Source organism: Pantherophis guttatus, chromosome 4, assembly GCF_059756535.1.
Source record: "Pantherophis guttatus breed Tessera chromosome 4, ASM5975653v1, whole genome shotgun sequence".
NCBI lineage: Eukaryota > Metazoa > Chordata > Lepidosauria > Squamata > Colubridae > Pantherophis > Pantherophis guttatus.
Genome location: NC_142066.1, coordinates 152,357,679 through 152,380,506, shown reverse-complemented (window position 1 = coordinate 152,380,506; position 22,828 = coordinate 152,357,679). Strand labels below are relative to the sequence as shown.

Below are 22,828 nucleotides of genomic sequence, written 5' to 3'. Positions count from 1 at the left end.
TAAAGGTTATATATGAACAGAAGGTGAAGGGTAGAGCAACATAACTCATATCCTTGTTTTTAATCCACACCGGCTCTTCATCTTCTTCAGTTTACAGGAGTCCTCAATTTAGGACCATCATTGAGTCTAACATTTCTGTTGCTAAGTGAAACAGTTCTTAAGTGAGTTCTGCCCCATTTTACGACCTTCCTTGTGATAGCTGTTACATGAATCACTTCAGTTATTAAGTTAATAACATGGATGTTAAGTGAATCTGATTTTCCCATTGATTTTATTTATCAGAAGGTTGCAAAAGAGGATCACATGACCCTGGGACATTGCAACTGTCATAAATATGAGCCAGTTGCCAAGGGTCTGAATTTTGATCAAGTGACCATGGGGAATGCTGCAATAGTTGTGTGAAAAATGTTCATAAATCACTTTTTTCAGGGGTATTGTAACTTCAAACGGTCACTAAACAAACAGTTGTAAATTGAGAACTACTTGTATATTCCATCCATCCACCCAGATTAATATCATTCAGTGGTCTTTGACTTCTCTTAGTTACATTTTTGTGATTTTTTTTCCCTTACAGCTGAGGGTCTTCAAGCTTGCAAAGTCTTGGCCAACATTAAATACACTTATTAAAATAATTGGAAACTCAGTGGGAGCCTTGGGAAATCTTACCCTTGTCTTAGCCATCATTGTCTTCATTTTCGCCGTGGTTGGGATGCAGCTCTTTGGAGAATTGTACTACAAGAACGTCAGCAGAATCAGCAGCAACGGAATGCTACCACGCTGGCACATGAAGGACTTTTTCCATTCTTTCCTCATCATCTTCCGCATCCTTTGTGGAGAATGGATTGAAACTATGTGGGACTGCATGAAAGTCGTTGGTCAGCCACTGTGTCTCCTGGTGTTTTTGCTGGTTATGGTAATTGGAAACCTGGTGGTAAGTACTGCAAGACATTTGGGGTGTGTATGTGTATGTGGGGGGGGGGAAGTGTTCCTTCCATATCTTCACTGCAGCTTCTAGTGTCTAAGGGCTGATTACGGGTAATCCTCGACCTATGACTACAATAGACCCCCAACATTTCTGTTGCTAAGCAAGACATTTGTGAGTAGCACCTCACTAGCTAGCATCCCATGTTATGCCCTTTCTTGCCACTGTTGTTAAGTGAATCACTACTGTTGTTCAGTTGGTCATATGGTTATTAAGTGAATCTGGTTTACCCATTGATTTTGCTTCTGTCCCTGGGACACTGCAACTTCCATAAATATGAGCCATTTGGCAAGCTTCTAAATTTTGAACGTGTGATCATGGAAAAACTGCAATGATTCTAAGTGTTGAAAACAGTCATTTTAAAAATGCTTTTTTTCAGTGCTATTGGACCTTCAAATGGTCACTAAACAAATGGTTGTAAATCGAGGATTATCTGTACAAGAATTATTCTAAGAACTTCATGGCTAAAAGATGGGACATAGTTTCTTCAGAAATTAGGTGTCCCATGCATGGCATAACTCCTTCTTCAGTAGAATTATAAAGATTTGTAGGTATTGCAAACATAAAATCTTTCCAGAATAATTATGAATGAGACAAAATAGAATAAATATATCCTTGATGGTTGCCAATCCTGAGGGAAACCAGATTCTCTCTCACAATCCTTCTCCTGTTCTAGGAAACTTACTTCTAGTAGGAAAAGTAAGGATGGATATTATGTCAACAGATGAACTGAGAGAAAACATTGTCGGTATGCAACATATATTCTTGGGGAATAATTTTGACAGCCTGGATTCAGATAGTACAGATGTATCTATTGTCTTCTCTTATAATTGATGATACAGATGTGTGTTGTACTCCCAGTTTCTTTGCAAGAATTATGACTCAGATTTCTGCTTTTGAAACACAGCACAATATGTTAAGTATCTGGGACAGATATTTTACCTCAGTGTGTTTTGAGGTTATTAACCTGCCAGTAGGCCAAATCTAAAATGGGAGCAGTTGTAGGATAGATGAGAAAGTCTCTTCCAACAGTCACATTGCTGTTTAGAACACACTGTGCCTCAACCGATCACAGTATATTTGTATATCTGTACGACCTAGCAGTTTTGCTTATCATGTCTGGAGAGTACTAGATTGTGGAAAGTTGTCATCAACTTTGCCTGTGCAATTGGAACCATCTCTGGTATGTTAGAGATTGAGGGGTCCTTGGTGCTCTCTGAGCTTGGTTGTTTTATTGCCGATGTTTCATCATCCAAATTAGGTAACACCATCAGTAATCTGTTTGGATAATGAAACTACCAAGCTCAGAGAGCACCAAGGACCCCTCATTTCCGCCTTGAGTCTCCGGAGAGGGGCGGCATATAAATTCAATAAATAAATAAATAAATAAATAAATTTAATAAATAAATTTCAACCCTGAGCTACAAATATTCTCCTATATCTTATAATTTGCAAGAAAAACAATTATTTCAACAAACATCACCCAGCCTAAAATCCAAGGAATGCAAACAAAATGTCTAATAAGTCATGAGAAATCGGGGGTGGGGGGGTGGGGGGGGAGCACTGGAGTTAAATTTATGCAGGTACAGAACTACAGGTAATTCTCAACTTATGACTACAATGGTGCTCAAAACTTCTGTTGCTAAGTGAAACAATTGTTAAGTGAGTTTTCCTCCGTTTTATGACCTTCCTTGCCACAAATGATTCACTGCAGTTGTTAAATTAGTAACATGACTTTTCAGTGAATCTGGCTTCCCCATTGACTTTACTTGTCAGAAGTTTGCAAAAAGTGATCACGAGACCCTGGGACATTGCAACTATCATAAATAACAGCCAATTACCAAGTGTTAAATTTTGATCACATGACCATGGGGATTCTGCAGAGGTTGTTAAGTGTGAAAAACAATTATAGGTCAGTTTTCCTCAGAACCGTTGTAACTTTCATTAGTCACTAAAGGATGGTTGTAAGTCGAGGACTATTTGTATATCCCCATATTGACAGAGCACAATGAATAATTTAAAATAACTTCATTTAGCATGCAATGAGGAATGTTTTTTAGACATGTCTCATCCAGTGCCTTAGTAGCTTCTGCCAGATTTAAGCCAGGAAATCACCATCCATGTTTTGACACTGTAGAATTTGAGCATGTATTACAGTTCTGTGGGATCGCATCTAAGGAAAGCAGGGCCGGTGTGATTGAGTGTGTGGCTGTCAGCATGTGTGAAGGACATCTCCCACCAATCATTGTGCCTTTAAAGTATTGGTCTGTCAAGAATTGCGAACTAGGCCCGTGTTGTGGAAACCACTCGTCCTATCTAGCAGGCCTTCAGAGAGGACATTCGGTATAGAATAACTTATCTGAGCTTGAATTTAAGATAACAGGCAATCATCTGGGTGTTAACGCTTGTGGCTCTCAAAACATCTTGGCAGTCCTGAAACCCTTGGTGTAAATGTGTGCTTCCTGCCGTCCAATCTGGCTCATTACAACACTGTACTACGGCTGCCAGTGTTCAGTCAGATGATGTGCATCATTCCTCTCGGAGAGTATCTTAACTGCCGCGTCCAAATTAGGGAGTGCGTAGCTCTCTTTCGCAAAGTCATGTTGCACCACTGTAATCGATGCTTTTAAAGTGTCGTTGACAAATGCCTTGAGAGTTCCAAAGGAATTGGAGAAGGGTTAGAAGGAGACTTACGTGTTCACCGGGAAAGGGGATCACATGTATTCTTATCCTTTAATTATGTTGGCAATTAGGTTTTGCAAAATGGCTTAGCCGGTTTCACACAAGAATAGATGTCATGGAGGAAGCTACAGTTCGGAGAGTTATGAAGAACAAAGAAGAGTCCCTGCAGGATTCCCAGCCTTCTTGAGTGATTGCCAACCAACTGTATCCTGTGAGCTGACATTAGAGTGTCACGGGATGCCGCCTGTTTGATCTGTGAAGTGATTTTGTAAATGGATAATAGGCTTGGTCGACTGGGCGGGAGCCAGATAATGAGATGGCTGTAGGAATGGTGACCTCTAAGCCATCAGGCTAAAATTTCAGCTCTGTACATATGAATCCATGGTTTATTTTATTTTTAAGCAAAAGTGGCAGATGAATGGGGGCCATGTGATCCATTCATCATGCTTGAGAATCTGGAATTTCCTGTGTCACCATTTCATAAGTGTGGATGTGATTGTGAGCATTACCCGGAGATCTGAAATACCAGAGGTATCCCAACGGAGAAAGCCAACCTTCTGGGGAAAAATTCCCTCCAAAATAATAGACAACCCACTGAGTTAGCTGCTATAGCTTGGAAGTAAAAATGCAACAGAAAAATTTGGCTGATTCATCAGTGTATTGTCTTGTTGTGGTTGGATTTACTGTACATAATCAAGAAGAGAACCAGCCTAGAACTAAGGAGAAATGTCTAACAGTCAGAACAATTAATCAACACTTTACCCTCAGAAGTTGTGGGTACACTATCACTGGAAGTTTTTAAGAAGAGAATGGACAACCATTTGTCTGAAATGGTATAGGGTTTCCTGCCTGAGCAGGAGGTTGGACTAGAAGACCTCCAAGTTCCCGTACAACTTTATTATTCTATCTTCCCTTTTCTCCCAGAATTCTTCCAATCTTTCCTTACAATTCTTTGGATCAATTGGGCTGAGAGTCAGTGGTTGGCCAAAGTCATTCAATGAGTATCCCTGGCTGATGACTTGAATCTGGCTCTCCTTAGTTTTAGCCTTTCACTGTCCTAGAAGGTTATTTTTTTCTAATATGTTCAGTGATACCTGTGTTGATGAGATTGGCATACTCAACAAGATCAGATTACCTGAAGAGATAGCAGGATTCTGTCTGATCTACAGATTTCAATATGCTTCAATAATTTTGATTTCTGAAAATTTATATGGTCGTCCTACATACTTCTCAATGACTACGGGTGGCTTAAAAAAATAAAACTCCAATACGAAGCCTAATAAACTTCCACCTCCTTGATGACAACAATCAGACCAGATAGTTGACAGCCTCTATCCTACTCTGGGGTCCTCAGGCCCACTGGCCAAACCATGTCTTCACGGCTTTTTGGAAGACTATCAAAATGGGGGCCAGTTTTATCTCTGCAAGGATGATGTTCCACAGGGAGGGAGCCATGGAGAAGGCCCTTATTCTTGGTCTCACTAGATGAATTTCCTTAAGAGAGGGACCTACAATATTTCCTCCTCCCCACTCTGGTGAGTCAGGTAGATATGACTGGGAAAAGACGGTTCTTTAGATAAGCTGGTCCCAGGCCATGTAGGCCTTTGGTGATAACAACCTGCATCTTAAAGTGGATTCGGAAACAAATCTGCAGCTAATGCAGATCCACCAAGAGAGGTGACATATGTGCAAATTTACACATATAAACCATGTGGGCCGCTGCACTTTGAACCAGTTGAAGCTTCCAGATATTTTTCAAGGGCAGCCCTATGTAGAAAACAATGTAGTAGTCAAGACAGGAGGTGACCAGGGACAGGTTTTCCTTTGGATAGAGATGTGTCTGTTTCCGGATACATGCTTCATCACCAGCCCATTTCCCAATTGACCTTCAGAGAAACTGCCCTCACCCAAAATATGGAACAAGCATTTCCAGAATTTCTGCAGAAGCAGCATATCTCGAGGTGGTGACAAATAAGAGACCAAAGACACAAGAAACAGGCATGAGTGACTGATAAACAAAGTCCTTTGTATTCACCAGACATGTTAAACATCAGAGAGAGGTTAAAAAAGGCAGGATGATTATCTCCGGGGATTTGAATCACTAGGTATCATATTTACTCAAAAGTAACACGCCTCTGAATTCTGCTTCACAAATAGAACAGAATATATGTAATAAGGCAGACATATAGATACATACATATAAAAACCACAATCTTACACAATAGCCAGCTTTTCTATTATGACAACTTATGTTGCCGCCTTAACTTAAAACCAACGTAGGAGATTCCTCTCAACAACTCTATCAGTCCATGATGACATATTTATATATACATGTACATGTACATATACAGTCCTCAACTTACAATAATTTAATAACTGTTCTAAGTTACAACGGTACTGAAAAAGTGATTTATGACCGTTTTTCACACTTGGGCCCATTGCAGCATCCCCACAGTCACATGATCAAAATGCAGGCGCTTGGCTCATATTTATGATGTTGCAGTATCCTGTGGTCATGTGATCATCTATTGTGACCTTCTGATAAGCAAAGTTATGGGGAAACCAGTTTCACTTAACCATGTTAGTGACTTAACAACTGCAGTAATTCACTTAACAACTGTGACATAAAAGGTCATAAAATGGGACAAAGCAACTTAACAACTGTCTAGCTTAGCAATATATATTTTTTGCTGAATTGTGGTCTTAAATCAATGACTACCTAATGTATGTATCCATATATATTAGCCAGAAGGCAAATTAAATAAAATTTTGGGGAGTATATATTGTGGAAACAAGGTGAGGACAAAAATTATATTTAATAGGGTGTACCATTTACAATATTATTTGATCCCTATCTGTATATATAAATAATTTTTTATGCACAAACCACTTTCATAGGTATTTCTTGTTTAATAATATTAATTGGTATTGGAAAGTCCTTCATTAAATGATGAAGTCACTACATTGACATCGAAGATTCACAATGTATTCTGTGCTACATTTTATTGGTAAGGATACATCAATTTAAACATAAAAGAGATGAAATGACAAATAAATGAGTTTTGCCTCATTTTAAGACATTTTTGTCATAGTTATTAAGCAAATCATTGCAGTTATTAAATTAATCATGTGGTTGTTAAGTGAATCTGGATTCCCCCACGCACTTTGCTTGTCAGTAACTGGCTGAAAAGCTTACAAATAGTAATCACATAACCCCAGAACAATACAATGGTCATAAATACGTGTTAGTTGCCAGGCGCTCAGAAATTGATCACATGATCATGGGAATGCTATAACGGTCATAAGTGTGAAAACATTATAAGTCACTCTTTTCAGTGTCTTTGTAACTTTGAACATTCACTAAACAATGGTTGTAAGTCAAGGACTACCTGTATTTGAAAATAAACTATCATTCATTCTTCATGTACATAGACTTATATACCACTTCATAATGCTTTACAGCACTGTGTAAGTGGTTTACAGAGTCAGCATATTGCCCCCAACAATCTGAGTCTTCATTTTACTGACCTCAAAAGGATGGAAGGTGGAGTCCACCTTGAGCCGCTCAGGATCAAACTGCAGGCAGTGGGCAGAGTCAGCCTGCATTTTAACTACTGAGCCACCGTAGCTCTTAAAATAAAGCAATAATGCTGATGAGTTCTATGTATGTCTGGGTTTGGGGAATGCAAACAGAGAGTTGTGTATCTGTGGATGAAAACAGATTTCTGCATAACTGAAAAGGTTGCAACTGAGTTTTATTAAAATAATACTCCTGCTGTCTATATCCCGCCTATATATGTAGGTCAGAATGGCTGGAAAGCAATAGATTAACATTGGAGATGAGGTTTATAGTTAAATATTCTCACCTTCCAGGAAGCAAACCTCATGCATAGGCATACTTGATGCAGAAACAACATGTCTGAAATAATACTTTCTTCTTAATTTGCAGAATGGGAGAAGGCAGAGACTGTCTTACACATTCCTGCAAGTGAATATTTTCCTTTTTATCAGTAATATTCTCCCACTTCTAACTAGCTAACAGGTGCAAACTAGCACGATTTTAATTCAGGGCAAGGATTTTCCCATTCATAGTGTAACAAGCACATTCGGGATTGCCTGTTCCAAGCAAGCATTTTTCTCCCACTGTCAGAGAATAAATAAAGTATCTGAAGTCTGCAGTGTTAAAACAAATTAAAAATAATTCAAGTCTGGGCATATGTATGAGCAAGTTTCTGGGTGTGCCAAATTATACATAAGTGGAAGAAAAAAGATAGAATGGGATGTAATAGATAGAATAGCGGAATAACAGAGTTGCAAGGGACCTTGGAGATCTTCTTGTCCAACCCCCACGCTCAACCTTTTTGCCATTGCGTGCCAGGAGCTGGGGGGAGGGGGGTTGCGCGCACGCGTGCCCGCACCCATAATAATTCTATGTGCTCCACCCCCGCACATGTGCACGTGACCTCCCCGCTCCCCCCGCTCCTGACACGCAATGGCACGGTAGGCCTGGTAGGCCCGTTTTTTTCTCTGCCCAGGCTCCAGAGCCTTTCTAGGAGTTTGGGGAGGTCAAAAACGGCCTTCCCCCTCCTCCCGGAGGCCCTCTGGAGGCCGGAAACGGCCTGTTTGCCAATTTCCATGTGATCAGAAGGCCCGTTTTTTGCTCTTCCCCAGTCTCCAGAGCCTTTCTAGGAGCCTGGGGAGGATGAAAATGGCCTCCCCCCCACCCACCCCCCAGAGGCCGGACCCACCGGAAGTTGGCAAACAGGCAGTTTCCGGCCTCTGGATGGCCTCGGGTAAGGCCGTTTTCGCCCTCCCCAGGCTCCTAGAAAGGCTCTGGAGCCTGGGGAGAGAGAGAAACGGGCCTTTCCCACCCTCCCACGAGGCACTCCGGAGGCAGGAAACAGCCTGCTTCCCTACTTCCAGTGGGCCCAGAAGGCCTGAAAATCAGCTGCTGGAGCTGAGCTCACATACCCACCCATCTGTGACACGCATACCATAGTTTGCCATCACAGCTCTATGCCATTCTGAACAAATGGCTCTCCAATCTCCTCTTAAAATCCTCCCGTGATGGAGCACCCACAACTTCTAGAGGGAAGCCGTTCCACTGATTTTGCCCCATTATATGACCTTTCTTGAAGTGAATCTCTGCAGTTGATAAATTAGTAACTCGGTTGTTAAATGAATTCAGCTTCCCCATTGACTTTGCTTGTCAGAAGGTCACAAAAGGGGATCACATGACCTCAAGGACACTGCAGCTGTCATAAATATGAGTCAATTAACAAGCATCTGAATTTTGATTACATGACCATGGGGATGCTGCAAGGGTCATAGGTGTGAAAAATAAGTCACTTTTTTCAGTGCTGTTGTAACTTTCCATGGTCACTAAAGTCAAGGACTACCTGTAATTTAATTTCATGGACCATTCAGGCAATGCAACATAGGCCTGGATGCGGAGAAATAGATTCAGACTGAATCCCTCCATATAGCTTTAGGCCATCAAACAATTCAAGATTACAGGTATTTCCTTGACTTGTGACCACAATTGAGCCAAAACTTCTATTGCTAAGCAAGATAGTTTTGAGTGACTTTTGCCTCATTTTACCACCTTTCTTACCCTGGTTGTTCAGTGAATCAGTGCAGTTGTTAAATTAATAATATGGTTGTCAAGTGAATCTGCTTTCCCCATTACTTGTCAGAAGGTTGCATGATCCCGGGACCAGAGGTGGGATTCTACCAGTTCGGTAGAACTGGTTGTTAAGTAGTTAAGCAGTTTGGAGAACTGGTTGTTAGAAAAAATCTCCTTTTGTTTTTTTCCACTTTACAGGGTTAATTCTGTAAGGAATTACAACTTTCTGGTGTTGTTTCCTAGCCTAATCTTTATTGCCCTGCTTACAGAAACTGCCTCTCCATTAACCCTTATTACATTTTTGGCAGTATGCCTAGACTTACTGTCGCTTCCGGTTCCGGAGCTTCTCTGAGGTTTTTTTTTTTTTTTTTTTGCTTGACTTTCTTAAAGGGGAAGGGTTTTTTTTAAGCTTTTTACTGTTGGGAGGAGTTTTTCCAGCCAGGGTGCAATGATCAGCACTTTGAAGAAACAATTGAATAATGAAGCAGAAGCTTTTAATGACAAGGAACCAAGATGAGTGACATTCAGCAAGGCTTCTTGGCTAGCTAGAAAGATTGACATTCAAAAGTGAGTTTACATATCCGTTCTGACGTTTGGTCTAAAACTGGTTTTTGCTGAAGTTTAATTCTGTGCTTGGTGATGTTTAATCCTGTGTTTATTGGAATAATTTTCCCAGTTCAGCTTTGTTTGGAAGGAAAAATGTTAATCTCTGTTCCTGAAAAGAAGCAGTTTCGGAAATCCGACTAGTTTCTGTGTCTATTTGTTCTGGTAATTGGTTTAACAAGCAACAGCTACTCTGTTTGCTCCTTGGCTTCATTCTGGAGAGCTTAAATGACCTCTCTGCTAAAGGGTTTCACTTTATGAGCAAGAGTTGGCTGCTGATAGTTATCACTGCGTTTTAACTATTTTAATTCCTCAAGGTGCTCTGGCACCCTGCCTGATTTGTAACTCCAGTTTGTAGGTATTTCTAATCTAATGATTGGTATTTAGGGCAGCTTTTTGCAAGCAAAGAAGCTTCTTGTATTTTTGTACAGGTAATCCTTGAGTTACAACAGTAACTGTTGTAACTCAACACTGAAAAAAGTGACTTATGACCGTTTTTCACACTTACGACCATTGCAGCAAACTGTCATTAGGGCAAAGAAGCGATGCCACATGACCACCTGGCCACGCCCAATCGGTCACATGAAGCACCACAGTTGTGCAATGAGTGACACTCTTGTTAAGAATGCTGCAATGGGCATAAATCCTACGGGAGACGGACTCCCAAGTCCTACGGGAGAAGGGCGGCATATAAATACGATAAATAAATAAATAAATAAATAAATAAATAAATAAATAAATAAATAAATAAATAATAGATAGATAGATAGATAGATAGATAGATAGATAGATAGATAGATAAATAGCAGTCATAAGTGCGAAAACCAGTCAAAAGTGCAAGGACCTGTCAGAAATCACTTTTTTCAGCCCTCTGGGTAGTCCCTATGTGCATATGGACTACTCAGAGGGCTGAAAAAGTTATTTTTGACCGGTCCTTGCACTTTTGACCGGTCCTCGCACTTACGACTGTTCTCACATTTTACGTTTTGCACCCTATCTTGTCACCGTAGTGAAGAGAAGCAGTTGTGAAATGAATGACACGGTTGTTAAGAATGCAACGGGCATAAATGTGAGGATGGTCATAAGTGTGAGGACTGGTCAAAAGTGTGAGGACCGGTCAGAAATGACTTTTTTCAGCCCTCTGAGTAGTCCTTATGCACATAGCCGCGGTCACCCGGCCACATGACCACCTAGCCACGCCCACCCAGTCACATGACCACAAGCCATACCCATCCAGTCACATGACCACTAAGCCACGCCCCCAAATAAGCCACACCCACAGAACCGGTTGTTAAAAAAATTGAATCCCACCATTGCCTGGGACACTGCAACCGTCATAAATGTGAACCAGTTGCCAGGTGTCCAAATTTTGATTTCATGACCATGGGGATGCTGCAATGGTTGTAAATGTGAAAAATAGTTGTAAGTCACTTTTTTTAGTGCTGCTGTAACTTCGAACGGTCACTTAGCAAATGGTTGTAAATCCAGAGCTAGCTGTATCTGTGGGATCACCTTCTCCTGCAGTAATCTGCCTGTCCAGTCAAATCAAATAGGTAAATGAGTTCTCTCTGGAACTCATTTACATGAGATCATCATCTGTCAGGACTTTGGAAGCAGGCATTTTGTAGGGCCATTCTCAGCCTTTGGAAATGAATTTCCCCTCAGCTGTTCAGAGTCTTTGAGAATGGATGACAGACAAATTAAATTAAATTCACTCAGTCAGTCAAGGATCAGGATGTTACAGAAGCTATCTCACCACCCAGAAACCTTCCTTGAGGGAGAATATATATATAAATATATATATGGCCTGAAAATAGCAAAGGACCGGCACATGGTGCCTCTGGCAGTCGTCCCGTTTTCAGCCTGGATGGCCTCCTGCAGCACTCTGCTGGCCAAAAAAGGGTGCAGGGAGCCCAGCAGGATGCTGCAGGAGGCGTTGGTCCCATATTTACAAGACCGCCTGCTGCTACCAATAGCCTCCCACCGGCCAACTCGCTCCCACAGAGCGGGGCTCCTCCGGGTGCCGTCAGCCAAGCAATGTTGGCTGGAGACCTCCAGGGGGAGAGCTTCTCTGTGGGGGCTCCTGCCCTCTGGAACGAATTGCCCCCCCGAGATGCGGAGGATTTCCGACTTGCGCACCTTCCGCCAGGCCCTCAAGACGCTTCTATTTCAACAAGCCAGGCTGGCCTAATTTTTTAAATTTTATTGTTTTTTAAACTATTTAAATTGGGTTGTTTATTTTAATTACGGGCCAAACTATTTAATATTTTTGAACTGTTTTTTAAATTTTATATTTCTGGGTTTTATGTTGCTGTACACCGTCCTGAGTCCCTTTGGGAGAAGGGCGGTATATAAATAAATTAAATAAATAAATAAATAAATAAATAAATAAATAAATAAATAAATAAATAACCGCCCCCCCTTGGACAGCCCACAGAGGAGAACTACGATGATGATCCAGCCCTCGATGAAATCCAATTTGACCCCCCTGCAGTACCCAGACCCTCATCATCCATCTCGTATTTTTGTCCTGCCTTTTGTGGCCACTCACAGTTCCTTCTGGCATTGAATGTGCCTAATGGGCATCTCTGAATGCCACTTCCTGGAAAATTCAAACAAACAAAACAAACAAACAAAAACGCTTGTGTTCATTTATGGGCCTCCCATAGGCACCTCGATTGGATTGGCCTTTGTCCTGCTCCAGCAGAGTTGTTCTTAGGTTCAATATATAACCGAAAAACCTTGGAGTAGACTATTTAAGATATCTCAATTCCCCATCCTCCAGTATGTGTTAGATTGCTACCTGGGTAGCTCTGACCCATATTTGGGTTTAGAGAGAGAAAGCACCTGCCTCTTTTCCTAGCACAGGACTGTAATTGCTTGGCCTGCTTGCACTCCTTTGGAAAGAGGGGGGGGGGCGGGGGAAAGATGGGGAAGGGGGGGAACTTGCTTTCAAAGCAAAAGTTGCAAGCCAAAGTTGATCTTTGCAGAATCTGCACCTGGACCAAATGCTCTTTCTTCGCTGTCCTCAAATGGAAATAGAAATACAGACAAAAAGGTTAATGGGTGATAATTTTGCAGAGGAAGAGATCTCAAACATGTGTTCCCAAGGGCCTCCCAGAAAGGACAGCAGAGCCCAGAGTAACCCTGGTTGGTACCTCCTGTCAGAACCCAGCACCGTTGCAGCTGGAATCCTCGTTCAGTGTTTGCCTGCTTCTCGGATCATCAAAGCAGAAGCATCCCCAAACTGAATTGTTTTTTTTTTTTTTTTTAAGCATGTAGTGAATTCAAGCAGAAATGGAAAAGAATTGTTTTGAAAGGTCTGTCCAAATGTCTTACTCAGCCTGGTCTCCTGTTTCCAGCTGTGGTCACCCAGATATGCCCAGATGCTCAGAAAAGGGCCTGAAAGGTTTCCTTTTAGCTCACCAACTAACAGCTGTTATTTGTCTAGGCTGCTAAGAATTTGTTTCACTGTTTGTACATCTGCTGTGGATGAGCACTTTATCCTACTGATTATTTCACCAGAGGGATTTTAATTTAGCTATCTGGCTTAATACCACTAGGTCCAATCTCCAATTGCTAAGCAAGACAGTTTTGTCCCATTTTACAAACTTTCTTGTCGCTGTTGTTAAGTGAATTATGGCAGTTAAGTAACACGGTTGTTAAATGAATCTGGCTTCCCCCATCGACTTTGCTGATTAAAAAGTTGCAGAAAGGGATCACATGACCCCAGGACACTGCAATGGTCATAAATATATGCCAGTTGCCAAGCATCCAAATTTTGATCGTGTGACCATGGAGATGTTTCAACAGTCATAAGTGTGAAAAATGATCATAAGTCACTTTTTTCAGCGTTGTCGTAGCTTTGAAAGGTCATTAAATGAATGGTTGTAAATGGAGGACTACCTGTATTTTGTCCAAGCAACATACTACCTTATTTTCAACTCTGTCTTTAGTATTTACCTTACAAACAAACTTGTATAGCTTTTGCACTTTTTAAAAAAATGAAAAGGGGGCAGGAATTTGAGTGCTCCACCCTATACGAGCTTTATTTATTTATTTATTTATTTATTTATTTATTTATTTATTTATTTATTTATTTATTTATTTATTTATTTATTTATTTATTTATTTATTTATTATTCGTATTTCTATGCCGCCCACTCTCTGAGGACTCTGGGCGGCTTACACCAAAAACAGTATACTAAATAGCATATTGCCCCCTAACAATCTGGGTCCTCATTTTACCCACCTCGGAAGGATGGAAGGCTGAGTCAACCTTGAGCCAGTGAGATTTGATCCGCTGATCTGCTGAACTAGCAGTCAGCTGAAGTAGCTGCAGTACTGCACTCTAACCACTGCGCCACCTCAGCTCAAGTAGCTTTCCTACTGTATTAGCGCCTTGGTGGGACAGTGGTTAGAATGCAGTATTGAAACTAATTCTGCCGACTGCCAGCAGTTTGATTCTCACCAGCTCAAGGTTGACTCAGTCTTTCATCCTTCCGAGGTCAGTAAAATGAGGATCCAGATTTTTGGCGGCAAGATGCTGACTCTAAACTGCTTAGAGAGGGCTGTAAAGTCCTATGAAGCAGTATAGAACTGCTTTTGCCATTGCTATTTGAGCACAGTAAGAAAATATGCACATAGCTATGACAGTAGAAAAAGCATATTTAAAGGAGAGCTGGGAAGCAGCCAGAAAGCCCAAGGCAACTTTTGAGATAAGGAGTAGTCGGAGTGTATTACATCACCTTGGACACCTCATTAAACCAAGCAAATTCTCCAGACACATCCCGCTTAGCTAAGGAGAGCAAGAGGTAGCAGGTGAATAAGCACATTCTGGGACACAAGCAAGAGATGATTGTCATCACATTTATAATCTGTTTTTTTTTTAATATCTCTGTTGGTGCTAGCCTGGTGACATGTTCAAATGGACAGTTGTGGAAGTCAGTTTTCCCCCCTTCATTTTTTTTTCTCAAAAAAGTGTAAATTGAAAAACAGTTCAGCTTCAAGCTTCAGGGGCAGCTTCAGTGATTTCTTGCAGATGTTTCATTGCCAAACTAAAGTAGGTAACTGTCAAGCCTATCCTGGCTTGGGCATTTAGGAAAGAAAGACCCTCGACTCCATTTGCAATGGAAGGTATACTTTTACTAAAGCCAAGTGGTTACAGCATAAGCAAAGCCAGATCTCAGGATTCCCGCATAAAGCCTGTAATTTTCCCTTCTCCCAGGCCCTCCTCCCTGGTCATCTTGTTAGTCCCCAGTAAAGTTAAAATCAGTTGTTTTGGTAACAGTTCTAAAATTTGGCATCTCTTTGGTGGGGGTTTGCATTCAGTCCCGCTGCCTGTGTCCTTGGATTGTTCAACCATTGTCTCTGGTTGGCACTTCTGGTTCCTATCCTCCCCCTCCTTGTATTTCTCTATCCCCCCTCCCCATACTTTATGACAGGCTGCCATCAAAGTGAACAAGGCAGAAGTAATGTGATGGCAGATCTGACAATAACATCCTCAGTACCAATAGAGGGAGTGGGATTTGCTCTCATTTTATACTGTATATTAGTGGCTTGCACTATCAGTGTGGTGAGAGTTGTTTTGTGGTTCCTTAATTTGACTGTTGCTTACTATTAACTTTTTTGTCTGAGTTGGTACTGTTTACTGCTTGATTGTTGTTCTAGTATTAATCTTGGTATTAATTAACCTCTGCTCATCTGGGTGAGGAGCTACTTGGGACTTGTTTCCTTTTGGGATTTTGGATTGGCTCTTTCAAATGGGGGGCTTTTTATCAGGTTCGCTTGATACGCCAGTTGCGCCCCTTTCTGGATCGGGATTCCTTATGCATAGTCACTCATGCTCTCGTCACTTCCTGCCTGGACTACTGTAACGCTCTCTACATGGGGCTCCCCTTGAGGAGCACCCGGAGGCTCCAACTGGTCCAGAATGCGGCCGCGCGGGTGATTACGGGAGCGACATGGCGCTCCCATATAACACCTCTCTTGCGCGAGCTGCACTGGCTCCTGGTGGTCTTCCGGGTGCACTTCAAGGTGTTGGTTCTCATCTTTAAAGCGCTCCATGGCTTAGGGCCAGGGTATTTACGAGACCGCCTTCTGCTACCGATAACCTCCCACCGGCCAATACGCTCTCACAGAGAGGGCCTCCTCAGGGTGCTGTCAGTCAAGAAATGTTGGCTGGCGGCCCCCAGGGGGAGAGCCTTCTCTGTGGGAGCACCCGCCCTCTGGAACGAGCTACCTCCCGGAATACGACTGATCCCGGATCTCCGCACTTTCCATAAGGCCCTGAAGACATTTTTATTTCAGCAAGCCAGCCTGGCCTGAATAGGTTTTTTATGGGTTAGTTTTTAATTGTATAGCTTTGGGGTTTTAAATTGGGGGCCGATTGATTTAATTTATTTTAGCTATCTTAACTTTTATATTGTATGTATTTTGATTTCGGCTGTTCACCGCCCTGAGTCCCTAGGGGGAGAAGGGTGGTATATAAATTCAAATATAAATAAATATAAAAATAAATGTAGGTGTTGTTTATCTCTACAGTATGTGCCTGTTGATGGCTGATTTGTTTGAATGCCAGACTTCCAGGAATTCTCTGGTGTTTTTAGACTTGCTTAGTCTAGGATGGTCACAGTTTCTCATGGTTAAGTCTGTCCATGCATTGTACAATTCAGGAGTTTTCATCATGTCTTCTTATTGCCAATTGCTGTTCATGGATGTGGTCTGCTAGTCTTCTGCTCTGGAAGTCCTTGTTAATCAAGAAAAGCTCAACTGGTGTGTGAAGCCCCTTTACATCATTTCCTTCCCTAGAGGACTCAGCTTGAGCAGAGTCAGTTCAAGACTCTGTTCAACATGCTTCAACCAGGAGTCCTCTTTACTAGTTCAGCAGTTTGCAACATGAGTTGTTATTGTCGTTGTTCAGTCACTAAATTATGTCCGATTCTTCACAACCCCATGGATCATAGCTTGCCAGGCTTCCCTGTCCTCCGTTGTCTCCCAGAGTTTCCTCAAATTCATGTTCATTGCATCCATGCGACTATCTAATCATCACCATGCTATCTCCTTCTCCTTTTGCCATCCATCTTTCCCATCATCATGGTCTTCTCTAATGAGTCCTCTCTTCTCACTTGCTGGCCAAAGTGTTTGAGCTTCAGTATCTGTCCTTGCAAACAACAAGGTTGATTTCCTTTAGGATCAACTGATTTGATCCCCTTGCGGTCCAAGGGGCTGCCCAGGGAAGAGATGGGTAAGGATGAGTTCCTAGAGATTTCATAAATGCCTAAATAAATAAATACATTAAGTTTGTTTGGCATCAGTACAAACATTGTGGCTGTTGGTTTTTATAGGATTTCCCCCCCCCCTTCACTTAGTGGTCTGTCATTGAAATAGTAACAAAGCTTGACCAGCAATCCGGTGCTCAGCTAAAATAGGGAAGTTGAGTCATGATAGACTTTTTCAGCCTATTGAGTTGTATTGTGTATGTGCCCATAGGAGGGAACCTTGTATGTTTATGAAGATTCTTGGAGGTATTGAGGAAATTGTCACAGTAGGCAAAGCAAGAAATTATCTCGCTTCAAAGAAAGTCTGAAATGGTCCTTAATGTGAGTCTCTACGACAACCCTGCTGTGCATTGCTTTCAATTCACTTTCCCAGAATTAATCTTCACACATTTTATTTTTCCCAGGAACTGGAGGCTATGCTTTGTTATTATTTTTCCATTACTTTAAGAAGAAAAAATGGTTTTTGTAAAGTGTATTATCAAAGTATAAAAGTTTAATATCTCTTAGAGCAGTGGCCTCCAACCTTTTGGGCACCAGGAACCAGTGGAGAGAAGTTTTTCCGCGGACTGGAGGGGTTTCCATGCTGCCTGCATCCTGTTTGGGCAGCCCGGTTTCTGGCAAGCTGCGGCCTGGTACCAGTCCATGGACCGGGGATTGGGGATCCCTGTCTTAGAGGTAGATTGGTAGTTCAGAAACGTGATAGATAGATAGATAGATAGATAGATAGATAGATAGATAGATAGATAGATAGATAGATAGATAGATAGATAGATAAATAATAATAGCAGTAAAGCAAATATACTTTATTTTGTCTGTCTATCTGTCTGATCTATCTATCATCATCTATCATCATCTATATCTATCTATCTATCTATCTATCTATCTATCTATCTATCTATCTATCTATCTATCATCTATCATCATCTATATCCATCTTTCTTTCCATCCATCCATTCATCCATTTATCATCATCTATATCTATTTTTGTATCTATCTATCCATCTATCCATCCATCATCTATCTATCTATCTATCTATCTATCTATCTATCTATCTATCTATCTATCTATCATCTATCAACTATATCCATCTTTCTATCCATCCATCCATTCATCCATCTATCATCATCTATATCTATCTTTGTATCTATCTATCCATCTATCCATCCATCATCTATCTATCTATCTATCTATCTATCTATCTATCTATCTATCTATCTATCTATCTATCGCATTTGCAACTGCCCACCTTCCTTACAGAGGGACTCTGAGTGGTGTACAGTAAACTATTAAAACATAGAAACATTATAAAAGTTAAAATTTAAAAAGAGGCAAGAATGATTAAAACCAATATTATAAAATTAATTAATTAAAAGGCTGTGCTTTCTGGGGCTAACCAGCCCTGTACAATTAGCCCTTGACTTATAACAGTTCATTTAATGACCATTTGAAATTACACCGACACTAAAGAAAGTGACATCTGGCCATTTTTCATACTGATAACCGTTCCTGCATCTCCAGGGTCATGTAATCAAGATTCAAACGCTTGGCAACTGGTTCACATTTATGACGGTACAATTGCAATGTCCTGGGGTCACGTGATCCCCTTTTGTGCCTTTTCGGCAAGCAAAGTCAATGGGAAAGCCAGATTCATTTAAGAATACTGTTAGTAACTTAAAAACTGCCGTGATCCACTTAACAACTGTGGCAAGAAAGTTTGTAAAATGGGGCAAAACTCACTTAACAATTGTCTCACTTAGCAACATAAACTTTGGGCCCAATTGTGGACATAAATCCACAATCTTCCAGTAGATTGTAGCAATTTTCCAGTAGTTGAGGGACTGTCACAGGGAAGGAGGGGTCCACCTATTCTCCAAAGCACCTGAGGGCAGGACAAGAAATAGCAGATGGAAACTAATCAAGGAGAGAAGCAACCTGGAATTAAGGAGACATTTCCTGACAGTGAGAAAAATTAATCAGTGGAACAGCTTGCCTTCAGAAGTTGTGGGTACTTCATCAGTGGAGTAGTGGTGGGTTGCCCCGGTTCGGACCGGTTCTATAAAACTGGTAGTAAAACTGGTGGGAGGCTCCGCCCACTGACCCTGATGTCATCAGGAAGCTTCTATGGATGCGTGCGCAGCCCCGTTGCGAACCAATAGTAAAGTTAAGTAGAACCCACCCCTACAGCGGAGGTTTCAAAGAAAAGACCAAACAGCCAGTGATCTGGAATGGTATACAGTCTCCTAATTGAGCAGGGGGTTGGACTAGAAGACCTCCAAGGTTCCTTCCAACGCTATTATTCCATATTTTGTGTTTTTATTGAAACATATAATTGACATTACTGTACTGTTTAATTTCTTGTTAGAATGCATATAGAGAGGAAATCCTTATTATTATCAAAAGTCAGTTTATATCATGGGCCTTTGCGATGAGTGGTCCTCCAGCATGGATTATTATTATTTAACCTCTTTAATATCTGTAGCAAACACGAATATCTTGTCAGGACTATCCTCCATGGCCTCAACTCAAAATAGAAAGAAAGCCTACAAGTGTGCAAACGCAGTGGCAACTAAACAGTTAAATTACTGCTAGGTTACTGCAAAGAACGGATTTACTAAGGACTAATGGTGTACTTTGAAGCAGGTTATTACTCAGTTTCTGCAATCAGCTTTGATCAGTACTATTTATATCTAGATGGAAGTCAAGATTTTTTTTTAGTACAAAAGTTTCTGTCTTAGAAAAACTAAATGGTGGAACAATTTTTGTGACAGCTCATGTTGAGACTTGACTTGTTGGATAATACCTCTTTGACTTCTTAAACTTTGGAGCACACAATTTTCCAGGGAGTAATTCCTATAGACCTGTGGTTTCATGAATCCCTAACATATCATAGGTATATCTGTGTTAGGAGATACCTGATTATAGCTAGTCCTCGACTTATGACTACAATTGAGTCCAACATTTCCATTGCTAAGCAAAACAGTTGTTACATCTGTTTTGCCTCATTTTATCACCTTTCTTGCCTCAGTTGTCAAGTGAATCACTGCAGTTGTTAAGTTAGTAACATGTGGTAAAGAAAATCTGGCTCCCCCATTGATTTTGCTGATTAGAAGTTGCAAAAGGTGATCGATCACATGAGGCTGGGATGCTGCGATTGTCATAAATATGAACTAGTTGCCAAGCATTTGAATTCTGATCATGTGGCCATGGGTATGCTGCAATGGTCATAAGTATGAAATTCACTTTTTTTCAGTGCCATTGTAACTTCAAACAATCACTACACAAATGCTTGTAATTTGAAGGCTGCCTCTATCTTCAGATTGTCTAAGTTGAAAAACACTGTTCCATTGGAATATCTTAAACTTTCCAGATGTGAAATGATACCCTGAGAGAAGAAAAAGTGTTTGGTTGCAATCATGAAAACCAACATATTACACTTCTGGGCCAAGATGTCCCAAAGGTACATCTTTCTTTCAAAAAGCAACTGGATTTTCTTGTTTTGCTAGAAGACAATTCACTTCTCCTCAAAGAAGCTTCTTCAGTTCTGATTGAATGGTAGAGAATGGAAGGATTTATATTCCTTGCAGTCATGTGGTCATTAGCCCTCTTTCTGTGCCAAGATGTTTGGCAACAAGGAGGAACCTGTAATTCAAGAGTCAACTTTGTTTGCAAACTTCTGGCAAAAATCTGTCAGGTTCTTTGGCATGAGGAGGAAGAGAGACAGAGAAGAATGCTGAAGCTGGGAGAGAACAGGGGAAAAATGCCATAAAAAGAGTAGGCTCCACTATTTGATATTTTCAATCCTGCTTGATAAGAGCAAGGCAGACCCCAAGGAATGGTGGGGTGGGAGTATGTTTGCACTGTATGGTGAACCTCAAGATCTTATTTAAGTAAAGGTCTTCCTTAGAATTACAGAAGGAAAAGCCAGATAATTAAGTGTATGTCAGACTTTAATCCTCCTCCTTTTCTTCCTAAATGTGTTTTTCTGTTTTTCATATTTTCTTCCACTTGGCTATGTATAGATAGCCCTCAGAACAGAACAGAATAACAAAGTTGTAAGGTCTTCTAGTTCAACCTCCTGCTCAGGCAGGAAACTCTCTATACCCGTGATGGCGAACCTATGGCACACGTGCCACAGGTGGCACGCGGAGCCATATCAGTGGGCACGTGAGCTCAGCTCCGGCGTGCATGCGCGCACATGCCAGCAAATTCTCAGGCCTTCTAGGCCCACTGGAAGTCAGGAAACAGGCTGTTTCTGGCCTCCAGAGGGCCTCTGGGGGTGGGGGTTGGGGTTGGGGAAAGCCGTTTTTGCCCTCCCCAGGCTCCAAAAAGCCTCTGGAGCCTAGGGAGGGTGAAAAACGGGCCTACTGAGCCCACCATGCCATTGTGTGCCAAAAGCAGGGGGGAACGCGCGGGGGGGTTGTGTGCACATGTGGGGGTGGGATGGGGTGCATAGAATTATGGGAATGGGCATTTGTGCATGTGATCCCCCACACTCCCCCTGCTTTTGGCACACAATGGCAAAAAGGTTAGCCATCACTGCTCTATACCATTTCAGACAAATGGTTGTCCAGCCTCTTCTTAAAAACTTCCAGTGTTGGAGCATTTAAAACTTCTGGAGGGAAGTTGTTCCACTGATTAATTGTCCTCACTGTCAGGAAGTTTCTCCTTAGTTCCAAATTGTTTCTCTCCTTGATTAGTTTCCATCCATTGTTTCTTGTCCTGCCTTTTGAGTGCTTTGGAGAACAGGTTGGCTTCCTCTTCTTTGTGGCAGCCCCTCAAATATTGGAACAGTGCTATCACCCCTACTCATTCTTTTCACTAAACTAGACATAACCAATGCAGCAACTGTTCTCCATATCTTTTAGCCTCCAGCCCCCTAATCATCTTTGTTGCTCTTCTCCACAAGCTTTCTAGAGTCTCAACATCTTTTTTTTTATAAACATCAATTTATAACGAATGATTTTTTAAATGTTATCTAATTCTGGGTTTTATTTAATTGACCAAACTAAGTAACAATTTTAATTAGCAATTTTATGATGTTTGTGTGTCTATATTTTTCTTGACTGTACACCGCCTTGAGTCCTACGGGAAAAAGGCGGTATAGAAATATAATAAATAAATAAATAAATAAATAAATAAATAAATAAATAAATAAATAAATAAATAAATAACCATTCATAGTTACAATACTGAATAAAGTGACATGGCCACTTTTCACACTTGATGCCTGTTGCAGCATCCCCATGGCCATGTGATCAAAATTTGGGCGCTTGGCAACTGGCATGTATTATTTTATTTTTTTAAAATTTGATTTATATGCCGCCCTTCTCTGGAGACTCAGGGCGGCTTACAATGTGCTAAGCAATAGTATTTATATCACATTGCACTGTCCTGGGGTCATGTGATAACCATTTATAACTTCCATCTGGCTTCTGACAAGCAGAGTCAATGACGGAATCCAGATTCACTTAACAACCACATTATTTACTTAACAACTGCAGTGATTCACTTAACAACTGTGGCGAAAAAGATTGTAAAATCAGGTGCAACTCATTTAACAATTGCATACCATCAGAAGAAGATTTAATTAGGAAAATCTTAGAGTGTGCAGAGATGGACAAATTAACAAAAGAAATCAAGGAGAAAGAGGATAT

General features: G+C 41.1%; 1 protein-coding gene across 5 annotated transcripts in view; it reads left to right on the top strand.

Annotated features, from left to right (window-relative positions):
• The window catches only part of LOC117654807 (sodium channel protein type 5 subunit alpha-like), a 391,184-nt gene that overhangs the window by 217,563 nt on the left and 150,793 nt on the right, over window positions 1-22,828 (top strand). For all 5 annotated transcript variants that reach the window (XM_087893105.1, XM_087893104.1, XM_087893103.1 and 2 more), the window contains one exon: window positions 575-931. In XM_087893105.1, the coding sequence (XP_087749231.1) occupies window positions 575-931 (357 nt within the window). The remainder of the gene's footprint in view (window positions 1-574; window positions 932-22,828) is intronic.